General features: G+C 42.4%; 2 protein-coding genes across 2 annotated transcripts; both read left to right on the top strand.

Annotated features, from left to right (window-relative positions):
* Nucleotides 1–1,897: 1,897 nt before the first annotated feature.
* Nucleotides 1,898–13,575, top strand: LOC124278234 (cation-dependent mannose-6-phosphate receptor-like). The gene is made up of 7 exons (XM_046713956.1): nucleotides 1,898–2,215; nucleotides 3,767–3,857; nucleotides 6,498–6,616; nucleotides 8,184–8,274; nucleotides 10,442–10,548; nucleotides 11,078–11,204; nucleotides 13,173–13,575. The coding sequence occupies exons 1-7, from the start codon at nucleotides 2,112–2,114 to the stop codon at nucleotides 13,242–13,244; spliced, it is 711 nt and encodes a 236-aa protein (XP_046569912.1). The 5' UTR covers nucleotides 1,898–2,111; the 3' UTR covers nucleotides 13,245–13,575.
* A 1,278-nt stretch (nucleotides 13,576–14,853) lies between these two features.
* On the top strand, nucleotides 14,854–23,463 carry LOC124278233 (cation-dependent mannose-6-phosphate receptor-like). The gene is made up of 7 exons (XM_046713955.1): nucleotides 14,854–15,044; nucleotides 17,896–17,986; nucleotides 18,851–18,969; nucleotides 20,110–20,194; nucleotides 20,777–20,880; nucleotides 21,875–22,001; nucleotides 22,903–23,463. The coding sequence occupies exons 1-7, from the start codon at nucleotides 14,881–14,883 to the stop codon at nucleotides 22,969–22,971; spliced, it is 759 nt and encodes a 252-aa protein (XP_046569911.1). The 5' UTR covers nucleotides 14,854–14,880; the 3' UTR covers nucleotides 22,972–23,463.
* The last annotated feature ends 3,505 nt before the right edge of the window (nucleotides 23,464–26,968 follow it).

The following is a 26,968-nucleotide window of genomic DNA, read 5'->3' as shown; positions in this document are numbered from 1 at the left end:
ACACACATGGGGTGCTGAGATCTGAACCAGGACAGACTGGAATCCTCTGGGAGACACACACATGGGGTGCTGAGATCTGAACCAGGACAGACTGGAATCCTCTTGGAGAAACACATGGGGTTCTCAGATCTGAACCAGGGGAGACTGGAATCCTCTGGGAGAAACACACATGGGGTGCTGAGATCTGAACCAGGACAGACTGAGACAGCTTCTAAATTCACTGCTGAACCAGGACAGACGGAGGTTTTCTGCGGAGGTTTGAGATCTGAACCAGGACAGACTGAGACAGCTTCTAAATTCACTGCTCAAGTACGGAGGTTTTCTGCGTCAATGCTATGTGATAGAGAAGCCTGGGTTGGGTTGGCTTGGTTTGGTTTGTTGTTTAACACTGCACTCGGCAATATTCCAGCTGTATGGCAGCAGTCTGTAAATAGTCGAGTCTGGACCAGACAAGTCAGTGATCAACAGCATGAGCATCAATCTACACAACTGGGATACAATGGCATGTGTCAACCAAGTCCTGACCATCCAATCCCATTTGTCGCCTCTTACGACAAGCATGAGTTGCTGAAGACCAACTCTAACCCGGATGATCATCACCCGTTTTCACGACAGTATCAATGGTCCTAATAAACTGCACCCCTGGGACCCCCTCATATATCCAGTACTCAACAGTCTGTTGTGTGGTTTGTAATTTTCGAGAATTTGCTAAGCATTTAATTTATGTTTATGACGTCTGTGTTTGAAATTAAACAAAGGTGACATGCCCAGACGGATCAGAGACTCCAGAAGACTTCATATTCAAGAGCAGGGTTGGACTTGCCGTCCAAACCGAGAGAGTTCGCAGTAACAGGCTTGTTTCTCAACTTAAGCATTGTTACGATGGACGGAGGGTTACGTGTAACTACTACCAGATTAGGGTTCAGCAAAGTCTGGTTAATCAAACCTACCATTTGTATGTCAGAGGATCCGCCCCCTGCGTCCTTTTAAGGATTTGTCCGCCAGAGGACAGCTGGTCAGTGGGTTGATCCGTGGTCGCGTTATGCAAGAAGTTGTTGAAAGACTTTGCTTGATTCTAGGTATGGCGTCAGCATTATGGGTTAAGCGATGCCTGATCGGTCCTTGTCGGTATACTATGTCTGAATGGATTAGTCATGTAAAACAGTGTCATGATATCTCAGTGGGAGAGCGCTGTAAAAGTCCACACTAGTACAGGCATATACGTATGTATGTGTGTATAAGTATAGAACATATTATATAATGTACGTGTAAGTATTAATCTTGAAGGCGACATTAAACCCCTTGCACACCTCACATCACATCACTGCCAGAGGTCAAACAATATTCAATGGATCACAAAGACGAAGTCGTAAGATTATTTACATTATCTTGGCAGGAACTTTTGGAGCAAGTAAATCTGGTTGTCACCAGCAAGCAATATATCCACGAGTTATACATCACATCACGGGTGTTCAATCTCGCTGACTTGGTTGACACATGTTATTGTATCCCAGTTGCGTAGATCTATGCTCATGCTGTTGATCACTGGATTGTCTGACCCAGACTGGATTATTTACAGGCCGCCACCATATAGCTGGAATATTGCTGAGTGCGGCGTTAAACAACCAGCCAACCAACCAACCAACCAAAAGCAACCGGTGAAGATTCGGGTTAGAATTGGTCTTCAGCAACCCATGCTTGTCGTAAGAGGTGACTAATGGGATCGGGTGGTCAGGCTCGCCGACTTGGTTGACACATGTCATTGCATCCCAATTGCGTAGATCGATGCTCATGATGTTGATCACAGGATTGCCTGGTCCAGATTCGATTATTTACAGACCGCTACCATATTGCTGGAATATTGCTGGGTGCGGCATTAAGCAACAAATAAACAAACAAACATAGCTTAAACTATCTATTTCAGAAACATGCCGGACCACAATCGATATAACCTTACAGATAACATGCAGCCATAATACGTTGTTATCAAGTTATCAACAAGCGCTGGTCACACGATTTGCAAGATTTGGGTCACCTGGAAATGGCTGCGATGGAACGTTTCTGGCGAGCCGTGGGAGTAGTGCTGGTCCTAGGGGTGCTGCAAGGGTCCCATGGCAAGCAGTGTGTGGGGGGTGGGGCCCTGTATGTGTGTGTTCGACGACGGCAGTGGCACAGCTGACATGACGACCACGGGAAACAATGATGGGACGGCAAAGTACGTGTTGCTTCTTGTACTGATCAAAATATTAACACAGTGTCACGTAATAATCATATGTATGATTAATAAGCGTTTAAATAAGCTTTAAATGTGAAGTCTGAGTGAGTGAGTGATGTTTACAAACATACAAACATAATCAGGACGAATGTTGGATTCGAACCCGCTACCATTGGTTTCTTGGATCCCTAAGGGACCATTCGCCCCAGGTTCAGTTAGAACTCACCGATGTAATATATATATTCTAGTACCGGGCAAAGGAATGTATACACTTGAAAATTGGATTTGACTCAAATTTACAAATGGATTTGACTAAAATTTAGAAAACGGTTCTCGGTTGAAAACATTGGCAGAAAACACTGTAAACGTAGCGTCCAAATACAACTATGAACCCTGGGCAAACTATTTCACCACCGCGTAACTATTTCATGTTTGCTTAATTATGCTCTGTGCACTGCGAAGATACAACTTCTAGATGCCTCGTTGTACCGATGTAGAACAAGATCAGAGCGATTCGATATATTCGACAATCCGATTGAGTACAGAACTTTATTGATAACAACTTCTTAATTTCGTGAGTGCGTTGTACACGCCGTTGTCTTGAACATGTAACGAAACGTGTCACTCAGGAAATAAAGAATTTCTTATCTATAAAGTTTGACTGTAATGTACTTCCCAGTTTTTGAAATGCCACCGAACGGGACTTCTGTACTGTTGAAACTCAGCACTATTTCCTGGACTCGGGAAACACGTGCGGCACTCAAACTACTGTAGTGTGACAGATCATAGACATTAGACACTGTGGTTGTGAAATATTCCTGCGTGTTTCAATATATTTGGGTACTTTTGATGGGTTATTTGTAGTTATTCGATGTCATAATATATTTCTGTACAAAGTTATTTTCGGGTTATTCAACATTATAACATTAGCTTTTACAGCTGCTAGGATGACACTCTGTAGGTTGTTCACTAATGTTAAATCTTTGCCAGATCATTTGGTCCCCATCGAAGGTTAATGTCTTAATTGACTTTAAGATCGCCAACAGTGAGTGATTGAGTGAGTTTAGTTTTATGCCGCACTCAGCAATATTCCAGTTATATGCTGGCGGTCTGTAAATAATCGAGTCTGGACCAGACAATCCAGTGATCAACAGCATGAGCATCGATCTACGCAACTGGGAACCGATGTCATGTTTCAACCAAGTCAGCGAGCCTGACCACCCGATCCCGTATTCGCGTCTTACGACAAGCATGGCTTGCTGAAGATCAATTCTAACCCGGATCTTCACGGGTATGATCGCCAACAGAGCCCCACAGATGTTAAATCTTTGCCAGCGAGACTGTTTTGTCCGTTATGAACAGGATGATATTTTCATTGGGTTTAAGATGGTTTAGTTTAAATAAAAAGCGACAAAACGTACATGTGTATTTGAAAGTGTACTTTTCGTGCATGTTACTGCATGTCGTTAACAGAAATGTGACGGTGTGTAGACCATTTGTGTTAAGATAGACCTGTGTGAATCTTCAAAAGTAAATAATCTTCTGTTTCAGGTACGCTGACTACACCGCCCTCCACGACACCTACCTCTACTCCTACAACCCGTGTTTCCCCTTCTCACAGAGCAGTTGCACCGACGCCGCGGTGAGTCGAGCGTGAATGATCGAGTGGGACTGTCTGGTACATCAGCAGATTTGAGTGAGTGAGTGAGTTTAGTTTTACGCTCTGGCAGTGGGGTGTGTTTTACGCTTTTTCGGCAATATTCCAGCAATATCGCTGGATACCAGAAATCGGCTTCACACCTTGTCCCATGTACGTGGGGAATCGAACCCGGGTCTTTGGCGTGACGAGCAAACACTTCAACCACTAGGCTACCCCACCGTCCCTGATTGGTTAAGATTAGTAAATGTATGCTGATTGGTTGTTGTTGTCATGTTGTCATATTGTAAGTCAGATTGTAATAGAGTTGCTTGAAGGCTCTCTCTGAGATAGTTATTTTGGATAATAATAATAAAAGTATCCGATGCAGATGTTTCTCTCCCATTGTGTGTTCCAGTTGCAATCTAATTTTGTTGTTGGCCTTGACTTGTTTGCTTAAAGGTTAGTTCGTAAACATATAACAAGATCTCAAAAGAGCAAAACTCTCAAAAACCCAAACTCAAGATGGCGTCACCCAATGAGTGATCCCGTTCAGTGTTGCCATGGGAACAAGCAGCATAGGTAATGTTCTGTGTGACGGTATATGTCAGGTTAGTGAGGTAGACTGCTAGGGAATGAAGTTAGACATTAGACATATTTTTCAGAGTGCGATTGTGCACTGACACACACGTCTGTTCTTAAATTTCTCCATGAAATTGATTCAGGATTGTATCGCTGTGTCATCACTGGGAATTATGAGCACTTATCTGGAGCGTTGGTAAGGAAAGGACACCGTGATTATATGTGACCGCTGTCTATGCCAGAAAAGGTTTGAGGACAAGAAGACGAGCAAGAATAGTTGAAATTATTTGAGCTCTATGTAGACATGAATCGCTTGGGCTGTGACAGGAAATCCAAGCTCAAGGCGTTGTCTTTGAAAGATCAGCCACAATACATCGACCACAGCTTTACACCACTATCCTCTTAATAAAGAAGTTGACATCTACATATTCTCTTCTTTCCGAAGGGTCAAGTAGTAATAAGGACAGAATCTTAAGAGGATCTGATTTTCAAAACTGGTTTGAAACACGGGATATGCAAATGGGCTGTTACGAAACCTTGCTCACAGTGCCATCAATTCAGTGAAACAGATTCTTTTGTAAACGAATGAAACGAGGTTCGAAGGAACGGAATGGTAGATATGTGCCGAGGAAGGTTTGAGGGAAAGGAATGGTAGATATGTGCCGGGGAAGGTTTGAGGGAACGGAATGGTAGATATGTGCCGAGGAAAGTTTGCAACGTTTCAGCAAACGCCATCAATGGGAAAAAAACAGTCCAATCTGTAAAGAACTGAAGAAGACATTACTTAAGGTCAGTGGATAAACAATCCATATCGGGTCGTTGTGATGAAATGATCTGACTGGAGATGTTAGCTTCTGTGTGTCCGTACTTGGCAGCAGTCCTCTATTTGAGGAATCAAGAAGAATGGGACATCCCAAAATGTGTCTGAAGGATTATGTCCAGTAAACACTGAACCATGAACTGTGAATATGTCTCTAACATACATAAGTTTCGTACATAGTGTAAATGGGAATTTGCAAAAAGATATTAGTGTCTTAATGAATGTGAACATCTAACTCTGTTTACATTTGTATATATACTGCTATTTATTGGCGCTTTCGTGAGCAGTGTTTCTGAAGGCGGGGAAGAAGTTAGATGTAAACTTGTAACGAGATCTCGCAAAAACGAGATCTTGCAAAAACGAGATCTCGCAATAAGGAGACACCATTCAATATGGCGAGTGACTGTTGTTGTCATGGTAACTTGTCGCTGGTGCGAATGTTCCGTGTGGTAGTAGAAGTCATCACTGGGCATTGTTCAGATCTAACAGCTTTCGAATTTTTTTTGATGCAGTCTTGTTCCATTTTATGATTAGGTAAGATTAACAGATAAATACTTTCCATCACTGTAATGACATTGCCCGTAAGTGAATTACTGCGATATGAAGCGATGGAGTCAAGTCTATACGTAATGGCCCTCGCCGTTGATGTCGCTGTTTATACGACGAGGAAGACTGCAATATGTTGCGACCGTGGTCAATGTCACTATAACACGTCACGGAGTAGTGAGTGAGTATGGTTTTATGCCGTTTAGCAATATTCCAGCAATATCACGGCAGGGCACAGCAGAAATGGGCTTCACATATTGTACGTATGTGGTACCGTATCTTGGACGTGACGATCGAACGATTTAACTACTAGGCTACACATTTATACTCAATACAAACTATAGTACGTCACGATAGCGATATGACGACTCAATACAAACGATATTACGTCACGATGGTGATATGATAACCCAATACAAACGATATTACACCACGATGGCGATATGACGACTCAGTACAAACGATATTACGCCACGATAGCGATATGACGACTCAATACAAACGACATTTCGTCACGATGGCAATATGGCGTATTGTGATGTTGTTCAGGGGCTCCTTTCACGAAGCAAACTTTACTCAGGTTAACCTTACTCCCATTCTTTAACATTGCACTAAGGTTACCTTTGTGACATACGATCACCTTAGTGTTTTGTGAAAGCAGGCCCTGGATGACATTGACGGTGTTGTTGTCGTTGCAGATGTGTCAGAGTGACGCAAGCCAGCAGGCGTGGAAGACAGGCGACCAGAGTTCAGCTACCTGGTCTTACGACGGGTCAAACATCCAGATCTACTATAGTGCCGACACTGACACCATGAGGTAAATTTATAAGATTATTATCTAATTTAGACACCTTTCCTCGCTATCACATCACTAAGATCTGAGTATATCCCAATACAGGTTATGTGAGAGCGAACTTAACCGACCAATGAAATGACCAACAGGAAGAGGATATTAGTCAATCAGAGAGCAGCTTTCTCAAGTTTTCAAACACATGTTTTCAACGTTGACTTCCATGCCAAACTGTGCTTTGAGATATTTTCAGAAAGTGCTCGACTTTAGAAGCGTAATAAATGACTGAGATTGTATGGCAACTTACATCTCTTGAACTCTTGGAATAAACTAACGGCAAATTGTTCAACCAGTAACATTTCAGATTTCGTTTCAGATTTGGATTAAGGCTTCTTTGGTCAAAGGATTGTGGCAGTGCACAGTCTGATGCATATATTTAAAGTTTGTCAATAATAATAATAATTTGAATATTTTGAGCTCCCAATTTTGAATTCCATGAAATTGTTTCTTCATCTTAAAAACTGTTTGGATTGTTGTCAAATATTTTCAACAACTTCATTATCTATTGGTGGGCAGGTGTCCCTAATGATGACCTTATCTTGAGTTGTTCTCAGATTTGTTGAACACTTTCTATGGATGTATAACGAGTGCAATAGAATGTTGCTTTTAATACAATATTTCTATATTGTGAACAAGTAACACAGAACATTTATCCTTTGATGATATTGTAGGAGAAACGGCATTTATTGTTTCTATTTCAGCTCTACTTATGTAACACTTAATCGGCTCATACACTTATGCCATAGCGATGCCATGCTGACTGTTATTTGGAACCGTTCCTGTCACTTGCCGTGGCTGAAAATTATATATATATATATATCTCGGGACCCGCAGGTTAATGGTTAAATCCCCTGTAAGCAAAATCCCCATTCGTGCAAAGGCTAATCCATAGGACACAAATACTTGAAGAAGACAAAATTAAGAAATCAAGAAAATTAGCAATTAAGGGAAGTTGGGAGTTGGTGGTATTAGTGAGCCCTGTTCACCATTTTCTAATACATTTCTGGTGTGCCCCGCCGTGGTATTGCTGGAATATTGCTAAAAGCGGCCTTAAACTAAATTCATTCGCTCACTCACTTTTGGGGATAGTGCCGCTTTGGCAACCTTCCATTGCATAATATGCCTTTTTGGTTCGTGCATTATGGGCTACCCAAAAAGGGTTAAGTGGGCTTTGACCTCTAAGCATACATCCTCCAAATCCAACAAGCTGATTTTCACCCCTAGGGTTTGCAATGCTTCGGCCACTGTTTTAAGATTTAAGACGTTTGGGGGTCAGTTCCTTTCTTCAAGTGTTTGATTCCTATTGCCTCGTTGATTAGTCTAAATCTGAGACGCCGCAAATCGCTTTTCATAATTTGGACTGGTACATGTGTTCGAATCCCAAATTTCAGTACAGGCTATTTATTTTTTGGGGTTTGTTTTTGGCCACGTTTTCTGCCCATAATACATCGTGTGTAACGTTTGCATAACATATCATTAACATTTCAAGCCCTTTCATAATTAAGTATTCACATTTACCACAATTTTACACCAGGGAATCCTTCATCACTGCGGTCTGCGACCCGACATTTGAGGAACCGTATGTCGAAATGTTGGGAGAAGAAACTTTTGGAACAGCCCAATATGTGAGTTCTTGGAGTAGAACACTTAATGAACACTAAAGAAATGATGGCAGGACCACAGGTTCACGTTTTTCAGGTGAACAATTGACTAGCATTTGCATGTGTTTATGACGGGTACTAACGATGGGGCAAAATACGCTTACCTTTCACTATTTGAGGAACCTTGAAGATAAGAGTTAGCATCGATCTTCAGGAGCCCAGGTTTGTCGTAAGAGGCGAGTAACGGGATCGGGTGGTCAGGCTTGCTGATTTGGTTGAATCCCGTTGGTTTGAATCCTGTTAGTCCGATCCCTTTGGTTTGAATCCTGTTATCCCGGATCCCTTTGGTTTGAATCCTGTTAGCCCGATCCCTTTGGTTTGAATCTTGTTAGCTCGGATCCCTTTGGTTTGAATCCTGTTAGCCCGGATCCCTCTGGATTGAATCCTGTTAGCCCGATCCCTTTGGTTTGAATCCTGTTGGTTTGAATCCTGTTAGCCCGGATCCCTCTGGGTTGAATCCTGTTAGCCCGATCCCTTTGGTTTGAATCCTGTTAGCCCGGATCCCTTTGGTTTGAATCCTGTTAGCCCGGATCCCTTTGGTTTGAATCCTGTTAGCCCGATCCCTTTGGTTTGAATCCTGTTAGCCCGGATCCCTCTGTGTTGAATCCTGTTAGCCCGGATCCCTCTGGGTTAAATCCTGTTAGCCCCATCCCTTTGGTTTGAATCCTGTTAGCCCAGATCCCTCTGGGTTGAATCCTGTTAGCCCGATCCCTTTGGTTTGAATCCTGTTAGCCCGGATCCCTCTGGGTTGGATCCTGTTAGCTCCTATGGTTTAAATCCTGTTAGCCCGATCCCTTTGGTTTGAATCCTGTTTAGATCCCTCGTTGATCCCTTTGGTTTTGTTAGCCCGGATCCCTCTGTTAGCCCGGATCCCTTTGGTTTGAATCCTGTTAGCCCGGATCCCTCTGGGTTGAATCCTGTTAGCCCGATCCCTTTGTTTGAATCCTGTTAGCCCGATCCCTTTGGTTTGACTCCTGTTAGCCCGACCCCTTTGGTTTGAATCCTGTTAGAGCGGATCCCTCTGGGTTGAATCCTGTTAGCCCCGGGTCCCTCTGGGTTGAATCCTGTTAGCCCGGATCCCTTTGGTTTGAATCCTGTTAGCCCGGATCCCTCTGGGTTGAATCCTGTTAGCCCGATCCCTTTTGTTTGAATCCTGTTAGCCCGATCCCTTTAGTTTGAATCCTGTTAGCCCGATACCTTTGGTTTGACTCCTGTTAGCCCGACCCCTTTGGTTTGAATCCTGTTAGCCCGATCCCTTTGGTTTGACTCCTGTTAGCCCGGATCCCTCTGGGTTGAATTCTGTTAGCCCGGATCCCTCTGGGTTGAATCCTGTTAGCCCTGATCACGTTTGTTTGAATCCTGTCAGCCCTGATCCCTTTGGTTTGAATCCTGTCAGCCCGGACTCCGTTGGTTTGAATCCTGTCAGCCCGGACTCCATTGGTTTGAATCCTGTCAGCCCGGACTCCGTTGGTTTGAATCCTGTCAGCCCGGACTCCGTTGGTTTGAATCCTCACAGCCCGGACTCCGTTGGTTTGGATCCTGTTAGCCCCATCCCTCTGGGTTGAATCCTGTTAGCCCGATCCCTTTGGTTTGAATCCTCTTTGCCCGGATCCCTCTGGGTTGAATCCTGTTAGCCCGATCCCTTTGGTTTGAATCCTGTTAGCCCGGATCCCTCTGGGTTGAATCCTGTTAGCCCTGATCACGTTGGTTTGAATCCTGTTAGCCCGATCCCTTTGGTTTGAATCCTGTTAGCCCGGATCCCTCTGGGTTGAATCCTGTTAGCCCTGATCACGTTGGTTTGAATCCTGTTAGCCCGATCCCTTTGGTTTGACTCCTGTCAGCCCGGACTCCGTTGGTTTGAATCCTGTCAGCCCGGACTCCGTTGGTTTGAATCCTGTTAGCCCGGATCCCTCTGGGTTGAATCCTGTTAGCCCTGATCACGTTGGTTTGAATCCTGTTAACCCGGATCCCGTTGGTTTGAATCCTGTTTACCCGGATCCCGTTGGTTTGAATCCTGTTAGCCCGGATCTTTCTGGGTTGAATCCTGTTAGCCTGGATTAGGTTGGTTTGAATCCTGTTAGCCCGGAAGTTATTTTAACAATATCGATGTAACTTCCTCGTTTCTTCGTAGTATGGTCAAATAACCTCGAAGTGCGCATGTCCAGACGGCTGCCATACGACCACGCATAAAGTGGATATTGAGATTAGCTTGAGCGGGGGATCTATACTCCTTATAATGTAAGTATGTCTATCATGTATTGTGGTTGAGATTGTGAAATGAATTGGTTATCGATTGTAGGTTTTGAATGCAGAAATCATCGTAGGTGTTGCCATAAATTTGATAAACTCCTCAGATGAATTCCAATATGGACGCAAAGTATCCATCTTTAATCTTACAGCTTATTTTTATTTTCTTCTCCGACATATAAAGAAGTAGAAGCGGGATGGCTGCAAAATACGGATCGAAAATGTTTCTTTATAAAAGAGATGCACTGCGAAATGGCTAACCAGATACTTGATTCCCCCTTAAATAAAACAGAGGCACTGATGGCCTTTCCAAAAATCGTATTTGTGCATAGTTACGCCCTTAGGTGCCCAAGGAATCTACGATGTTGGATTCCAATTCCGGGTTCGCCCTGTACATGTTTCGAGATTCGTCTTAGTTGGTTTTATCGCTATTAAGGAATTTACAGCAGTCATTATTATTGAAATTACAGCAGTTGCTGTACGATCTATTTGTTACTAAAACGCCTCCTTTCGTTCACAGAGTCATTGTTGTGATTTCCGTGTATCTGGTGGGAGGGGTCACTTACAACAGATACGTGCGTCATAACACGGGGAGGGAGGTACTACCCAACACATCGTTCTGGGGAGCTCTTCCTGGACTTGTCAAGGTGAGACAATGACTCCACCTGGAGAGTGATCGTAATTATACGACTGCTGTACTTGGATTTTGGACAGTAATAGGGCTCACTTCCGGGTCTGCTTACGGACCGACAACGAATTATCTTGAAGCGTGACCGTAATTCTACCACTGTTGTAAGTCTGTTTTGATGAGAGAGAGCGATCGAACAGTTATAAGTTCACTTCCCAATCACGTTAAGGCGTGACGGTGACTCCACCTTGGCCCCGTTCCTCAAAGCGATCGTAGCGCTAAGGTGATCGCAACTCCCATACTTTAACATAGGCTTACGACTGTCGTAGCGCTACGATCGCTTTGAGGAACGGGGCCCTGGATCGTAATTCTACGACTGCTGTAAGTTCGACGTGATTTGAAGTTTTTGAGAGTTATAGGCGTGGATTACGAGTCTCGCAAAGAAACGACAACGAATCAACCTTGAACGTGATCGTAGGTCGCAGGTCTGTGTTGATGTGAGAGAGATCGGACAGGTATAGTGTTTACTTCCGGGTGTCGTTAAGGTGTCACAAAGACGCACCCTGGAGCGTATCGTAATTAAAAGGCTATTGTAAGTCTGTGTTGATGTGAGAGAGATCGGACAGTTATAGTGTTCACTGCCGGGTCTCGTTCAGGTGTCACAAAGACGACGCACCCTGGAGCCTAATCGTAATTATAAGACTGTTGTAAGTCTGTGTTGATGTGAGAGAGATCGGACAGGTATAGTGTTCACTTCCGGGTCTCGTTAAGGTGTCACAAAGGCGACGCACCCTGGAGCCTAATCGTAATTATAAGACTGTAAGTGTGTGTTGATGTGGGAGAGACTGCAATGTAGTTATAACACAGCGATGATTCATGAGTAATGTAGATGATACTTTTGACATAATACATATTACAGACTACGTATTACAGACTACGTGGTTGCCGATACAGACCTTGTCGTTAATGTAATACGCACGACGTAGTTGCAGCAGCAACAACATCCTCGTTGACGTAATACAGACCTCATTGTAGCTGTAATATGTATGACGTTAAATTGTTGAAATGACGTTATACAGACTTCATTGTTGCTGTCATATGTATGACGTTAAATTGTTGAAATGACGTTATACAGATCTCATTGTTGCTGTAAAATGTATAACGTTAAATTGTTGAAATGACGTAATACAGATCTCATTGTTGCTGTAATATGTATGACGTTAAATTGTTGAAATGACGTTATACAGATCTCATTGTTGCTGTAATATGTATGACGTGAAATTGTTGAAATGACGTTATACAGATCTCATTGTTGCTGTAATATGTATGACGTTAAATTGTTGAAATGGCGTTATACAGATCTCATTGTTGCTGTAATATGTATGACGTTAAATTGTTGAAATGACGTAATACAGACCTCGTTGTTACTGTAATATGTATGACGTTAAATTGTTGAAATGACGTAATACAGACCTCATTGTTGCTGTAATATGTATGACGTTAAATTGTTGAAATGACGTAATACAGACCTCATTGTTGCTGTCATATGTATGACGTTAAATTGTTGAAATGACGTTATACAGATCTCATTGTTGCTGTAAAATGTATGACGTTAAAATGGTGAAATGACGTAATACAGACCTCATTGTTGCTGTAATATGTATGACGTGAAATTGTTGAAATGGCGTGAACATTCTTTGTGACGTAATTCGGATGTCATTGTTGATGTGTTACATATTGGTGAAACAATATGGTTCTTTGGTTCGACAGCAGCAATGTGTATTACTCCCCGTTGTTTGAAGTGTCACACACTCACTCACGCGCTCACTCACTCACTCACGCGCTCACTCACTCACTCCTCGTTGCTGCTACTTATTGCGGGATAGTTTCATTCTTTGGGTCGAAATCGGCGGTATATATTTTGTTCAGTGTCTCGTCACTCTGTAAACTCACCAATTTACTCACTCATCGCTGCTTCTTATTTCAGGATGGTTTTTCGTTTGCCATCGGGCGTTGTCGTGGTGGTGCTCCACAGAAAGCATCCTACCAACATATATGATGCATCAGAATCACGTCATATACTCAAATGCAAAGGAAACGCAACCATTCATCAACCATGACCGCATTATTGCTAGTGTTCCTGAACATAAATGAATCATTCAAAAGACAAGTCAGATTGATAAAGATAACGAAATGATGGTCACATATTTAACATAGAGGAAAATAAAGTGAGCAGAAAATATAGTGTATTTAAACTGTTAAAAATAATGCGAGTGTCGCTGTCCATAGAGAAACTGAATTATTTATCAGCTGCTATTTCTGCCAAAACTTTGTTCATCATGATGCTAAATCATGAAGCTGGTATTTTTGGTATTAAAATGTTTATTGTACCGTGTCTTTGGATTATATTTGAATCGCGTGACAAGCCATTCAGCATTTTGAATTGCATTAACATACTTGCGATATAATGGCTCTTATTGGATGACAACCCCACCACGGATATTGATCTGTGGATCTTTCCCATGCTAAGAAACCTCCTCAACGGGCGGTGGGGTAGCCTAGTGGTTAAAGCGTTGGCTCGTCACGCCGAAGCCCCGGATTCGATTCCCTACATGGGCACAATGTGTGAAGACCATTTCTGGTGTCCTCCGTCGTGAGATTGCTGGAACACTGCTAAAAGCGGTAAACCATACTCACTCACTCACTCAATAGCATGGTGTAGGTAACAGTAGTTGTGTCCCACGTCTCTTGTCCCGTGAAAGGTCCGAGTTAGAATATTGGTCTCCAGTAAGTCATGCTTGTCGTAAGAGGCGACTAACGGGATAGGGTGGTCAGGTTCGCTGACTTGGTTGACACATGTCATCGGTTCCCAATTGCGCAGATCGATGCTCATGCTGTTGATCACTGGATTGTCTGGTCCAGATTCGATTATTTACAGACCGCCGCCATATAGCTGGAATATTGCTGAGTGCGGCGTAAAACTAAACTCACTCGACGCTAAAGGGATGGAACACGGACTGGATTCTGTTGGTCATGTTAAACGGACGCATGACATCTCAGTGGTCTTGGATTTGGTTGGTTGGTTGGTTTGTTGTTTTACGCCGCATTCAGCAATATTCCAGCTGTATGACGGCGGTCTGTAAATAATCGAGTTAGTCGCCTTACGACAAGCAGGGTTACTGAAGACCAGTTCTAACCCGGATTTCACGGGTCCAGGGGGCTCTGACTAAAATTCAGTTCTGACTAACACAAACGGGGATAAAGACTGACTTCATTTGACCTCAACTTCACAGCAGAATGGCCGATCAAGACCTCGAAAGGGCTTTCAAGGGAACATGTTCCATAACTTACACCACACCATATCACGCATCTCCTCATTCAAACGCACGCACGTACGCACGCGATTTCCATGACTGGTTAGCACGATTAAACTCGACAAGTTTGCTGAAGTGAAGCTTGGAAATTAGGCCATAGAATATCATTTATTCACTCACTAGACTTATACCGTTTTAGTGCAAACGAGTATATTTTAGTTCTAAAACATTTACGTTATTAGACATAAAATAATAAAAAATCATAATTATGTATACATCATAACGTTATCACGTCGTAGATAACAGCATCCCGTTGAGCTGTTATCGAGTTATCAACTGGCAAATGTCACATGTTTACTGTCAAATCTGGGTCAACTGGACATGGCTGTTATTTGGCTAACTTTGGGGGTGGTGCTCGCCCTGGGGGTGCTGCCAGGGTCCCACGGCAGGCAGTGTGTGGGGGTGGGGCCATGTATGTGTGTTTTCGACGACGGTACTGGTACAGCTGATATGACGACCACAGGAAATACTGATGGAACGCCAAAGTAAGTCACCTATTTTGTATTCATGTCTCCTTCCTGTCACAAAGTAAGAAATATTGGTGTGGAACCCGCGTATTTGGAGGTTAGACTTTCCGCGTGCAACGGAAGTATCCATCACCAATCCAAATGGTTGATTGTGACTCGGCACAGGTTGAGTTTATCCCGAACGTCAACTTTGTGACCATGTTTCCTGCCATCAAATGTAAGACAATTGGGTGTGGACCCCGCGTTTTAGGACCTTACATAGCGTTCCGCTTGCAACGGAAGAATTCGTCATCAGTCCAAAGGGGAATTTTTTCGTGAGTGTGACTTAGGTGTACGTTGATTTCGTACTCTGTGGCCATGTATCAGCGTTTTAGGACGTCAGGCGTTCCGCGTGCAACGGAAGAATCCATTACCAATCCAAAGGGGAGTTTGGTTAAATGTGACTCGGCACTCGTTCAGTTTATCCTCAGCGTCTATTTGTCAATGCACCTCGTCGACTGGTCCACCATTGAACATTCCATATAACAAACTGCACTGATTATTCAAACGATAGGGTTTAACAACCAGCTAGCGATGTTTCTTTCACAGTTTATCTACTGTGAGGCAACCATGATAATGCATATTTAATTTGTAAAGAATATAGATGTGTATAATCGTGTGGAGTATGAAAAATATCTCTTCATTTGCTTTTTAGTGATTTTTACGCCGAAATATTCCAGCTATATGACAGAAATATGTAAATAATCAAATATGTACCAGACAATCAAGTGATCAACGGCATGAGCATCGATTTACGCATCTGGGATACGATGACATGTGTCAGTTAAGTCAGTAAGCCTGACCAATCGATCCCGTTAGTCGCCTCTTACGACAAGCATGGGTTACTGAAGATCTTCAGAGGTTGTTTTAGATAGGCACAGTGAGTCCTTATGGTGGTATGTCTGTTGACCGATTCTCTAATTTTGTCCATTATCAGCCCCGTTGATCGGAATACTGAATGAGCAGTTCATACCCTGATCTTCAGACATGTCCATCAATCTCAAACACAACAATGGACAGACAATAGTTTTCCGGTCTGAAATCTGTTTCATCGACGTTAAGTTTTTTTCTTTAATTCCCTCACTCGTTTTTGGTTATGTTTTGTCTCAACAGGTTGTCCGAAAATTTAAAGAAAAAGAAAACAAAAATGTTCTTCTTTCACTGCTTTTCGATATGTCTTAGTTACAGACATATGATGATCAAAGTTCAATATCCTGACAAAAATATCTGACGAATTATGAGCATAATGATGTGAGCGAGTGAGTTTAGTTTTACGCCGCTCTCAGCAATATTCCAGCTATATGGAGGCAGTCTGTAAATAATCGAGACTGGACCAGCCAATCCATTGATCATCATCATGAGCATCGATCTGCGCAATTGGGAACCGATGACATGTGTCAACCAAGTCAGCGAGCCTGGCTAACCAATCCCGTTAGTCGCCTCTTAAGACAAGCATGGGTTACTGAAGATCAATTCTAACCCTTCTTAATGGTGTGATGTATTTCAGCAAAACGATATTACAGTACAACCAGAAATTATTGAGAATTTAAAGATTACACTCATTACTACCGTATTAAATGTGAATTTTAGCAGAACATAACTCCAGATTCAAAGACAGGTGAACAGTTAGTATTTTGCCAAGTCACCATGGGCAGCAATGCAGGCTTCAATGCGGCGGGGCATACTACTGATCAATGAAGTTAGAAAGTCGTGGTCGATGCTGTCCCAATATCTGACCACCTCTTCTTTCATTTCAGCAATATTTGTCAGATTTTTCTTATTGACACTTTCCTTCATAAGTCCCCAAACATTTTCTATTGGATTTAGGTCAGGGTTATAGCTTGGCCAATCTAATAATGTCAGCTTTGAACGATGTTTTGGGTCGTTGTCCTGCTGGAAAATCCAAACTTTCCATAGAACACGTGAGCAGATGGAAGTACATGTCCCTCGAGAATATCTGTGTACCATTCACTGTTCATATTCTCTTCAAATACACAGAGGGGCGTTGCCCCTAACACAGATATGCCACCTAACACGTTAAATTTCGGACTGTACTTTAAGCGCTGATACAAAGGTTTTTCAGTTTGTTTGGTCCAGAATTTCAGTGTATTAGGAAACAGCCACACAGAACTTTCATCTGAGGAAATCACATTGTCCCAGTTAAAATTTCTATGCTGTAAGCACCAGTTCAAACTTCGCTCCTTTTGTTCAGGTTTCATGATCGGTGATGGAATTCCTCGACTTTTCTGCCAACCCATTGCATGCAGCTCAGTTCTAATTGTCTCCTTACAGACAGCCACAGTTCCTCTATCAATCATATCCAGCCTTAAGTTTTCTAAACTCCTTCGTTTCGTGTTTAGAAACAAGAATACCAAGCCGCCTCCTGTCACCTGACAGTCAATTTTCTGGGTCTACCTGCGCCTGCCTGGTGCTCAATGCCTTATCCATTTGCAATATATTTCAAAACACGATAAAAAGTGGACAAAGGGATGCCTGTTCTACTTGAAATCACTTTAGCTGATCTGATGTCCTTGTTATAATACTCTAAAATCAACTTCCTCTTCTCCAAATCATCCATACTGAGGATCACTGAAAATGTCGTCTGCTAGCAAGTAAACAAAGGGGGATAACTCTTCACAAACTAATGAAAAAGGATTAACGGAGTTGTCTCTCTTGATTGAAACCAAGCACTTGATAGCTGGTCAAGGTTGTTTATACTAGAAATCCAAGTAAACATATTCCTAAAATTCTCAATAATTTCTGGTCATACTTGGTGAGTAATGGGTAGTTAACAGTAAATGCTCACTAAATATTGAGTCGCTTGTTTCAGGTACAGCGACTACACGGCATTGAACGACAACTACCTCTACTCGTACAACCCATGCTTCCCGTTCAGTCAATACTCGTGCTCAGACGCTGCGGTGAGTTTTGTGTATGGTGTGTAGATATATGGCATGTACATACGCCGTGGCGAGTTTGCAAGATGAGGTCAGCTATTCTGCAGCTATTCGCAGCGTTCTGTGGAAATCACGGTTTATGTTATTATGCAATGTCAAGCTGCAATGAGTATTATATGGTGTGTTGTGTTGTCATGTCATTTTGTGTCATATTGCAATGTGGTCATGTTTGGACATGTTGCAGAGTCATGTTATAATGATGTGTTGCATTGTCGTGCCATGTCGTACTGTCGTGCCATGTTGTACTGTCATGCCATGTTTTAATGTCATGCCCTGTTACAGTGTCGTGTTGTAATGATGTGTACTACTGTCGTGCCATGGTGTAATGTCGTGCCATATTGTAATGTCATGCCCTGTTGCAGTGTCATACTGTAAGGATGTGTTGTACTGTCGTGCCATGTTGTACTGTCGTGCCATATTTTACTGTCATGCAATGTTGTAATGTCATGCCCTGTTGCAGTGTCATGTTGTAATGTGTTGTACTGTCGTGCCATGTTGTACTGTCATACCATGTTGTACTGTCATGCAAAGTTGTGCTGTCATGACCTGTTGCAGTGTCATGTTGAAATGATGTGTTGTAGTACCGTGCCAAGTTGTACTGTCGTGCCATGTTGTACTGTCATACCATGTTGTACTGACATGCCATGTTTAAATGTCATGCCCTGTTGCAGTGTCATGCTGTAAGGATGTGTTGTACTGTCGTGCCATGTTGTACTGTCGTGCCATGTTGTACTGTCATGCCATGTTGTCATGTCATGTGATGTAATTATGTTTTTGTTTTGTTGAAATGTCATGATACCATGACACACCTGCACGTTGTCGTTACAGATGTGTCAGAGTGACTATGACGGGAGTTCATGGCTGACTGGCGACCAGAACTCAGCCGTATGGTCATTTGATGGCACCAACATCCAGATATACTACAGCGCCACCACGGACACCTTGAGGTAAAATTAACAATTTTATCACATTTTGTAAAGTTATCACATTTTGTTCATTGAGGAAATTCCACTCAAAGTGAAATACGAGAAACAATATGGTTGATGTCGTGTTGATTGATGCTGGTGACGTCAATCAAACACCACTGTCTTCCAGCTTGAGTGAGTGAGTGAATTTAGATTACAGCGCTTTTAGCAATATTCCAGCAATATCACGACGCTGGACACGAACAATTGGCTTCACACATTGTACCCATGTAGGGGAGCGAACCCGGGTCTTCAGTATGACGAGCAAACGCTTTAACCACAGGGCTACCCCACCGCCCTCTTCCAGCTTGAATATCGCCTACTGGGGTATAAATTGATACCATCATATTTACTTCTGACAGTAAGTAAATTATTATAAATGAACAGATAAACAAATAGACAGCTAAACATATGGTAGATAAATGGGTTCATTTTCAAATTTCTAATATCGATATACACAAAAATGTATAAAGGCGGTTTAAAAAATCGACTTTTGCAAAGTGGCTGTTGCGCGTTTTACCCGTAAACGTTCCTCTGCTACTTCTGATAGGTTGATAATACATGTATACTGCTCAAGGGAAGTTAAGGATCACCGATTCATTCAAAATACTGAAGTTAATCTGTCCTGGGAGGTTGACCCTTGTCTTTTGTCCGGTCCCTGCTATACTCTGGTGTAAACGAAATATCCACGCAACTCCTGGGGATTTCACGGTGACAGTTAACACCAAGCAATCTGTGCTGGTCGCAATGTGGCGTGTGTGTTTCTGTGGAAAGAACCCAGGTCACAGATTAGTTAAAGTTTAGCAACGTCGGTCACGGAGAGTCGTTGGATGGGTGACCATGTTTCGGAGCTTGACTCCTGAGAGTTTCTTGGACTTCAGTCCTGCTCCACAACGAAGTACTCGTACCTTGTACAAAAGTTAACACGATATATAGTCTGTCAACCTAACTCTTGGGACCGCATTTTTTGCAAATATCCTTTTTGTTATTTGTTTCAATGTAAAAGTGTTTACATGTACCTTCATGTTCTCCGCGACTTAACAGGAACCTATTTCTAATGTTACGGTGATCGCCTATTGAAAAGGTTCGAACAAGTATGAATGACCAGTAGTTATGTTGTAGGGAGTCCTTCATCACCGCCATCTGTGATGAGACCTACGACGAACCGTTTGTTGAGATCCAGGGTTCCCAGGGAGTTCCCCAATATGTAAGTAATTCCTAGTTAGATCACTATGTCGGTCTATCAACAAGACACAGCCTGGTGTTTAAGGATGACCCGGAGTGAATGAGTGAGTGAGCTTAGTTTTACGCCGCCTTTAGCAATATTACAGCAATATTACAACGTGGTACAGCAGAAATGGGCTTCGCATAATGTACCAAAATGGGGAATCGAACCCGGGTCTTCGGCTTGACGATCGAACGCTTTCACCACTGGGCTAAACCTACCCACCAGTAATTGTGTCGTGTGTTGAGTTGTGTGGAGTATCTTCCTCCAACACTGTGCGGATCAATCAGCAGAGAGATGTCTGAAAGCCCAGAGTGAGTGAGTGAGTGAGTGAGCGAGGTTTTATCCGCTTTCGGCAATATTCAAGCAATATCACGGCGGGGAACAACAGAAATAGTCTTCACACATTGTACCCAAGTGACAATGGAACTCGGGTCTTCAGCGTGACGAGCGGACGCTTTAACCACTAGGCCACCCCCACCGCCCCATTCCGGGGTTGAACAAGCTGAAGAAAGTTTAAATTATCTTAAAGTCATCAATAACACTATATCGTTTTATTCTCAGTACGGCCGTATAACCTCGAAGTGCGCATGCGCAGACGGTTGTCACGAGACAATTTACGTTCCGCCCAGTGACGGCTTGAGCGTAGGGACCATTCTGCTTATAATGTAAGTATGGCTCTATTAACACTTGACAGTCACTTAACAAGTAGATCACTGGATTGTCTGGTCCATATTCGATTATTTACAGAGAGTGAATGAGTGAGTTTAGTTTTACGACGCTTTTTAGCAATATTCCAGCAATACCACGGCGGGGGACACCAGAAATGGGCGTCACACATTGTGCCCATGTGGGGAATCGAACCTGGGTCTTCGGCGTGATGAGCGAACGCTTTAACCATTAGGCTACCCCACCTCCCCATTTACAGACAGCCGCCATATACCTGGAATATTGTTTAGTGCGGCATTAAACATCACACCAACCAACCAACCAACCAACCAACTTAAACAACCACTTAGCAAATCTGATCTAAGACTGTCATGTTTTAGTGGTCAGTGATCAAATATTATGTCACCAACTGCGTATGAGTTTTTATTAACGAAAATAAATGCGGAGTATTATGACTATTATCAAGATGCTCATGCTACTGATCACTGGAATGTCTGGTCCAGACTCGATTATATACAGACCGCCGCCATAAAGCTGGAATACTGCTGAGTGTGGCGTTAAACAAACAAACAAAATAACAAAGTGTAATCAATCAACCACGCCGTACATCGGTCGATGGCAGTACATGCCATTCTGTACGTTTTTTGATACGCTGGCAAGCAACCGGCACTAAACATGACAACTATTTCATTTCCGTCTATTGTGACAAGCCATAAAATGCTGGCGTCTTTGCTTACCCGGGTAACCAATGCTTGTAAGCAGCGACTAACGGGATCGGCTAATCGATTTGCTTGATGCATGTCATTGCATCCCGGTTCGGAGATCAATACTCACGACGTCAATCACAGGATTGTCTGCTCCAGCCATTATTTAGGGACCGCTGTCATATAGGTGGAATATTGCCGAGTGTGACGAAAAGCAAACGAAGTAACACACATGCAATAATGGACACGATTCCCCCATACTTTTGCTAACGCCTCCTTTCATTCACAGAGTCATTGTTGTGATGGTCGTGTATCTGGTGGGAGGGGTCACTTACAACAGATACGTGCGTCATAACACGGGGAGGGAGGTACTACCCAACACATCGCTCTGGGGAGCTCTTCCTGGACTTGTCAAGGTGAGACAATGACTCCACCTAGAGAGTGATCGTAATTATACGACTGTTCTACGTGGAGTTTGGACAGTTGTAGGGCTCACTTCCACAGGCTCTCGTGTCCTTGGGAGGTTTAAAGATTTTCAAAATATTTATTAAAAACAAATTGAGATGACCCCCGACCCCTTCGGGGTCATCTCAAAAACAATATTTTTTAAATCTTTAACCCTCGCAAAGACACGAGGACCTGTGCTCACTTCCAGGTCTGCTTAAGGGGCGACAACGAATCACCTTGAAGCTTGATTGTAATTATACGACTGCTGTATGTGGATTTTGGACAGTTATAGGGCTCACTTCCGGGTCTGTTTAAGGAGCGACAACGAATCATCTTGAAGCGTGATTGTAATTATACGACTGCTGTATGTGGATCTTGGACACGTATGGGGTTCACTTCCGGGTCTGCTTAAGGAGCGACAACGAATCATCTTGAAGCGTGATCGTAATTATACGACTGCTGTAAGCCTGTGTTGATGTGAGAGAGCAAGCGACCAGTTATAGGGTCCACTTCCGGGTCTTGTTAATTGTCACAATGGCTCACCTCGGAGAGTGATCGTAATTATAAGACTGTAGTAAGTCTCTGTCCATGTATGGGAGGTCACTTACATGTCTTTTATGGAAAACCGTTTTCGTATCAAATGCAAAACCTGTAATATTTCAGTTGAGAATTAATTTGATAAACCGGACTTAAATCTAAAACACCTGTCAAACTTAACCGCGAAATATTGGTATCTAATTTAACCCGTCGCTTCCCCTTCATGGGGATGGAATGAGTGGATGATATGGATTCAGTAAGACAATTAAAAGCAATACATTAAATACTTGTCTTGACCACACAAATCACTGGCTGTTTCTTCCCTGATTTCAGGATGGTTTTTGCTTCGTCGTCGGCTGTTTCCGAGGAGGAAGTGGAAAAAAGGGATACGATAACATATGACCGATCTCACTAACGACATTAAGCATCACCTGCAGATTTAAAACAACTTTGACAGGGAAGAAAACAGAGATCGTTATATTCATTGTTCGTTCTTTTACATCACGAAAATAACACAAGACAAGAAAGTGAGCAAGGACAATAGTTGGAATGAATCTAAGGACATTTCATTAATTTAAAACTAGGGCTGCTATGATAATCGTTAACAAAATATCGATCGATTATCGATCGACATAACGTTAAGCAAAAAGGACAAAAATATCTGAAAGAAAAGGTATAATTCTCTTACACTATATACACATTTAGGACTTTATTCATGGTCTGCTTCGAAATAATGTTCAGGATGAGGTTTTGTTAATAATCCATGCAAAAAGAATGTCAGCACTCACCAGTGATGTGAAACATATTAATTTTTCTATCACAAAGTCAATGTATGCCATTATCGATAACACAATTTTCATATCGATAATCATTAAATATGTTTCCTATCCACGATATTTCCGATTATCGATCATTTTAGCCAGCCCTATTTAAAACTGCACAAGTTGATTTTTTTTGGATAATTATGTGAGTAGCGAGATGCGTCTACGCTGGTTTGAACAGTTTCAACTTGTATCTGGAACAAATGACTGACTGAGTTTGGTTTTACGCCGCTTTTAGCAATATTCCAGCAACATCACGGCGGAGGACACCAGAAATGGGCTTCACACAATGTACCCATGTGGGGATTCGAACCCGGGTCTTCGGCGTGACGAGCCAACGCTTTAACCTCTAGGCTACCCCACCGCCCCCTGGAACAAATGAACACTAGCGAGAATGTTGGATCTGAACCCAGAAGCTGTCGGCTCATAACATAGCGACCACTCTGCCTACAGTGAGTGAGTGAGTTTAGTTTTACGCCGCACTCAGCAATATTCCAGCTGTATGGCTGCGGTCTGTAAATAATCGAGTCTGGACCAGACAATCCAGTGATCAACAGCATGAGCATCGATCTGCGCAACTGGGAACCGATGACATGTGTCAACCAAGTCAGCGAACCTGACCACACGATCCCGTTAGTCGCCTCTTACGACAAGCATGGGTTACTGAAGGCACATTCTAACCTGGACCTTCATGGGTGCCTACAGAGCTACCACAGGACATTGGAAATTGGATTGATTATTGTACATATTACTTTATTTCCAATGGAAAGCTGGTGTCCCCCGCCGTGATGTTGCTGGACTATTGCTAAAAGCGGCGTAAAACCAAACTCAGTCACAGTCAGTCAGTCCAATGGAAAATACACACGATCTTTAGGAGTTTATACGTGAAAGCTTTCCCTTCGCAGATGCCTTTAATCCAGTGGGTGAAAAAAAAACCCCAATGAAATTGTCTTTATGATTTTAAATATGTGATAAGCAGACACCATTAATTTTTGGTATAGATTTATTCATTTTGTGGTATGTGACAGATGGATCTCTACTCAGAACTTATACTTAAGCGACAGAGATTCAAGTAATGCGAGCTGGTCTTTCCATGAATATGTATTTACTCAAATTCTCAAGTTTCTCGTGAGGATTGATTCTTCTCAGCCTCACACAAAACAAATAATATGCATAATAATCCAGTATTTTGAGTTCCTGAATCATGTCCATTTTCAAAGGTCACAGATCCATGCTTACATAATTGAGGTGTCAGGCAGAATAATTCTCTCAAGTAAGTCCCAAGTTTTAGTGGATTTAACTCCATGATGCTGTTTGTATGTTTGTTGACGCACTCAGCAATATTCCAGCTATATTGCGGTGGTCTGTAAATAATCGAGTCTGGACCAGACAATCCAGTGATCAACAGCATGAGCATCGATCTACGCAGTTGGGATACGATGACATGTGTCAAGTAAGTCAGTGAGCCAGACCACCCGATCCCGTTAGTCGCCTCGTACGACAAGTTCTGGTTGCTGATGAGCATTTCTAACCTGGATATCTTCACATGTATATAAATAACTATATCGCATCATGTTAAGTCCACTACAAACTTGGGCAAATGTTTCGCTGGAACTTTTCAATCAACCCTGGAATATCCACATTGCATGTCATCACCCCTTTGTTCTATTGACCCATGAAGAGCCAGGCTAGAATTGGTCTTCAGTAACCCATGCTTGTTGTAAGAGGTGACTAACAGGATCGGGTGGGCAGGATCGCTGACCAGCTTGACACTATCATATCCTAATTTCTTAGATCCATGCTCGTGCTGTCAATCACTGGATTGTCTGGTCCAGACTCGATTACTTACAGACCGCCGCATATAGCTGGGATATTGCTGAGTGTGGGGTAAGACTAAACTCACTCACTCAGGCACCTTTGTTCTATTAAAACGGTTATGTGTTGTCTAGTCATGTACTTACTTGTTTTGTTGTTTAATACTACACTCTAAAATATATCAGAAACCTGCAAATAATCAATTCTCTGAGCAACAATTCACAGGCTTTGTTCAATAACTCTATCACCCACCGAATTCTATCACCGACCCTGTATATCCGATCCATCAAGTAACCAATGATCAAAACCGCTGGGTAGTGGCTTAAGATCTGTATGACCACTCCATCCACCTAGTCTTGCTACCAGAAACACTTGCTCCAGAACAATTCCAAAGGTTTGATTGTGCTGGTGTGCTGGAGAACAAATCCGACTAATGCAGGTTTTATAGTGCTAGACCACTGAGATATCATGTCACAGGTTAACATGTGTACCCAAACCCATGAAGATCCGGGTTAGAATTGGTCTACAACAACCCATGATTGTCCTAGGCGACTAAGGTATCGGTATTGGGTAGTCAGGATCACTGACTTGGTTGACACATGTCATCGTATCTCAACTGGTAGATTGATGCTCATGATGCTGGTCACTGGATTGTCTGGTCCAGACTTAATTCTTTACAGACCTGTGCTATCTAGCTGGAACATTGCCAAGTGCTGCGATAAACCAAAAAAATCCCCAACAACATGGATGCCGTACTTGGGCACAGTATACTCACAACCAACCAGATTTATTTTAGCCCCGTAATGCTGCAAGTACCATCTTTTGACATCTTTTGGTATGTGGTCTTGGAATAAAACATGAACATTCCATCCTCAACCAGACACACTATCCACGGCACTAAACTTACAGTCGGACCAAGTAGGGCATGGCGGTTAATATCATTCATATCACATGCACAACACAAAGCATTAACATGGTGTTTAATTATTCACATATAATTTATCTTCACTCAATAAATTATAGATATTGACATATATTTCATTATAAGTTAACAATTTGTAGTTTGTATAGCATTTAACAAACTGAGATGCACTCACAACAGCAAGGGATTAGAAACCAGATCATAAGATTCTGGCACATATAAGGGACATAACTCTGGACCACTAATTGTGCTGCCTGACAAATACATCCCCACTAATGATATAGCTGCTTGTGATGGTTACTACAGTAACAAGATCTACGGTTGAGACATATTATTATGTATCCAACTACATCTACATTATTTTTGGTGTCTTCTAAAAAATAGCTGCAGCCAGGCAACTGGTCCCGATTTTAAAATCACAAATTAAAACACAAAACATTGTTAAGATGTCACAGTCTTTTTAACACTACTCTTATCAAAACTTTCAATTTGCTGTTCTTCGAACTGTTGAATAAAACATTATCTATGACTGTTCTTAAAATGCCCATTTCCATGAGTACTATTAAAAAACATAACATTTTTAAGAACGTCACTTAAAATGTCAATGACCAATGTTTAAAATTATCATTGTCAACACCATTTAAAAAAAATTCCATTTTACCCAAACTCTGAATCCTGATGTCTTTTTGTCTGAAAAGGTTCAAAAAGCCCCTCCCCCCCCCACCCCACCCCCAAGGTTGTTGCTGGCACACACAAAACCAAACCTATGTCAGTTGACAGCCACGAACATTCCTGAGGGTCATGATGGGGTATACTGTTAACAAAATCTATTGTAAACGTT

The sequence above is a fragment of the Haliotis rubra genome, unplaced genomic scaffold (genome assembly GCF_003918875.1).
Source record: "Haliotis rubra isolate DU_JTF1 unplaced genomic scaffold, ASM391887v1 Scf233, whole genome shotgun sequence".
Classification (NCBI taxonomy): domain Eukaryota; kingdom Metazoa; phylum Mollusca; class Gastropoda; order Lepetellida; family Haliotidae; genus Haliotis; species Haliotis rubra.
This window is presented reverse-complemented; position numbering and strand designations above follow the sequence as displayed.

What these genes read in the sequence shown, in the direction of transcription:
- LOC124278233 (XM_046713955.1), top strand. Translation starts at nt 14,881, where the DNA reads ATGGCTGTTATTTGGCTAACTTTGGGGGTGGTGCTCGCCCTGGGGGTG. An exon ending in ACTCGTGCTCAGACGCTGCG is followed by an intron (nt 17,987 to 18,850) that starts GTGAGTTTTGTG and finishes TTGTCGTTACAG; the next exon opens with ATGTGTCAGAGTGACTATGA. An exon ending in GCCACCACGGACACCTTGAG is followed by an intron (nt 18,970 to 20,109) that starts GTAAAATTAACA and finishes GTTATGTTGTAG; the next exon opens with GGAGTCCTTCATCACCGCCA.
- LOC124278234 (XM_046713956.1), top strand. Translation starts at nt 2,112, where the DNA reads ATGGCAAGCAGTGTGTGGGGGGTGGGGCCCTGTATGTGTGTGTTCGAC. An exon ending in GCCGACACTGACACCATGAG is followed by an intron (nt 6,617 to 8,183) that starts GTAAATTTATAA and finishes ATTTTACACCAG; the next exon opens with GGAATCCTTCATCACTGCGG. An exon ending in CTTTTGGAACAGCCCAATAT is followed by an intron (nt 8,275 to 10,441) that starts GTGAGTTCTTGG and finishes GTTTCTTCGTAG; the next exon opens with TATGGTCAAATAACCTCGAA.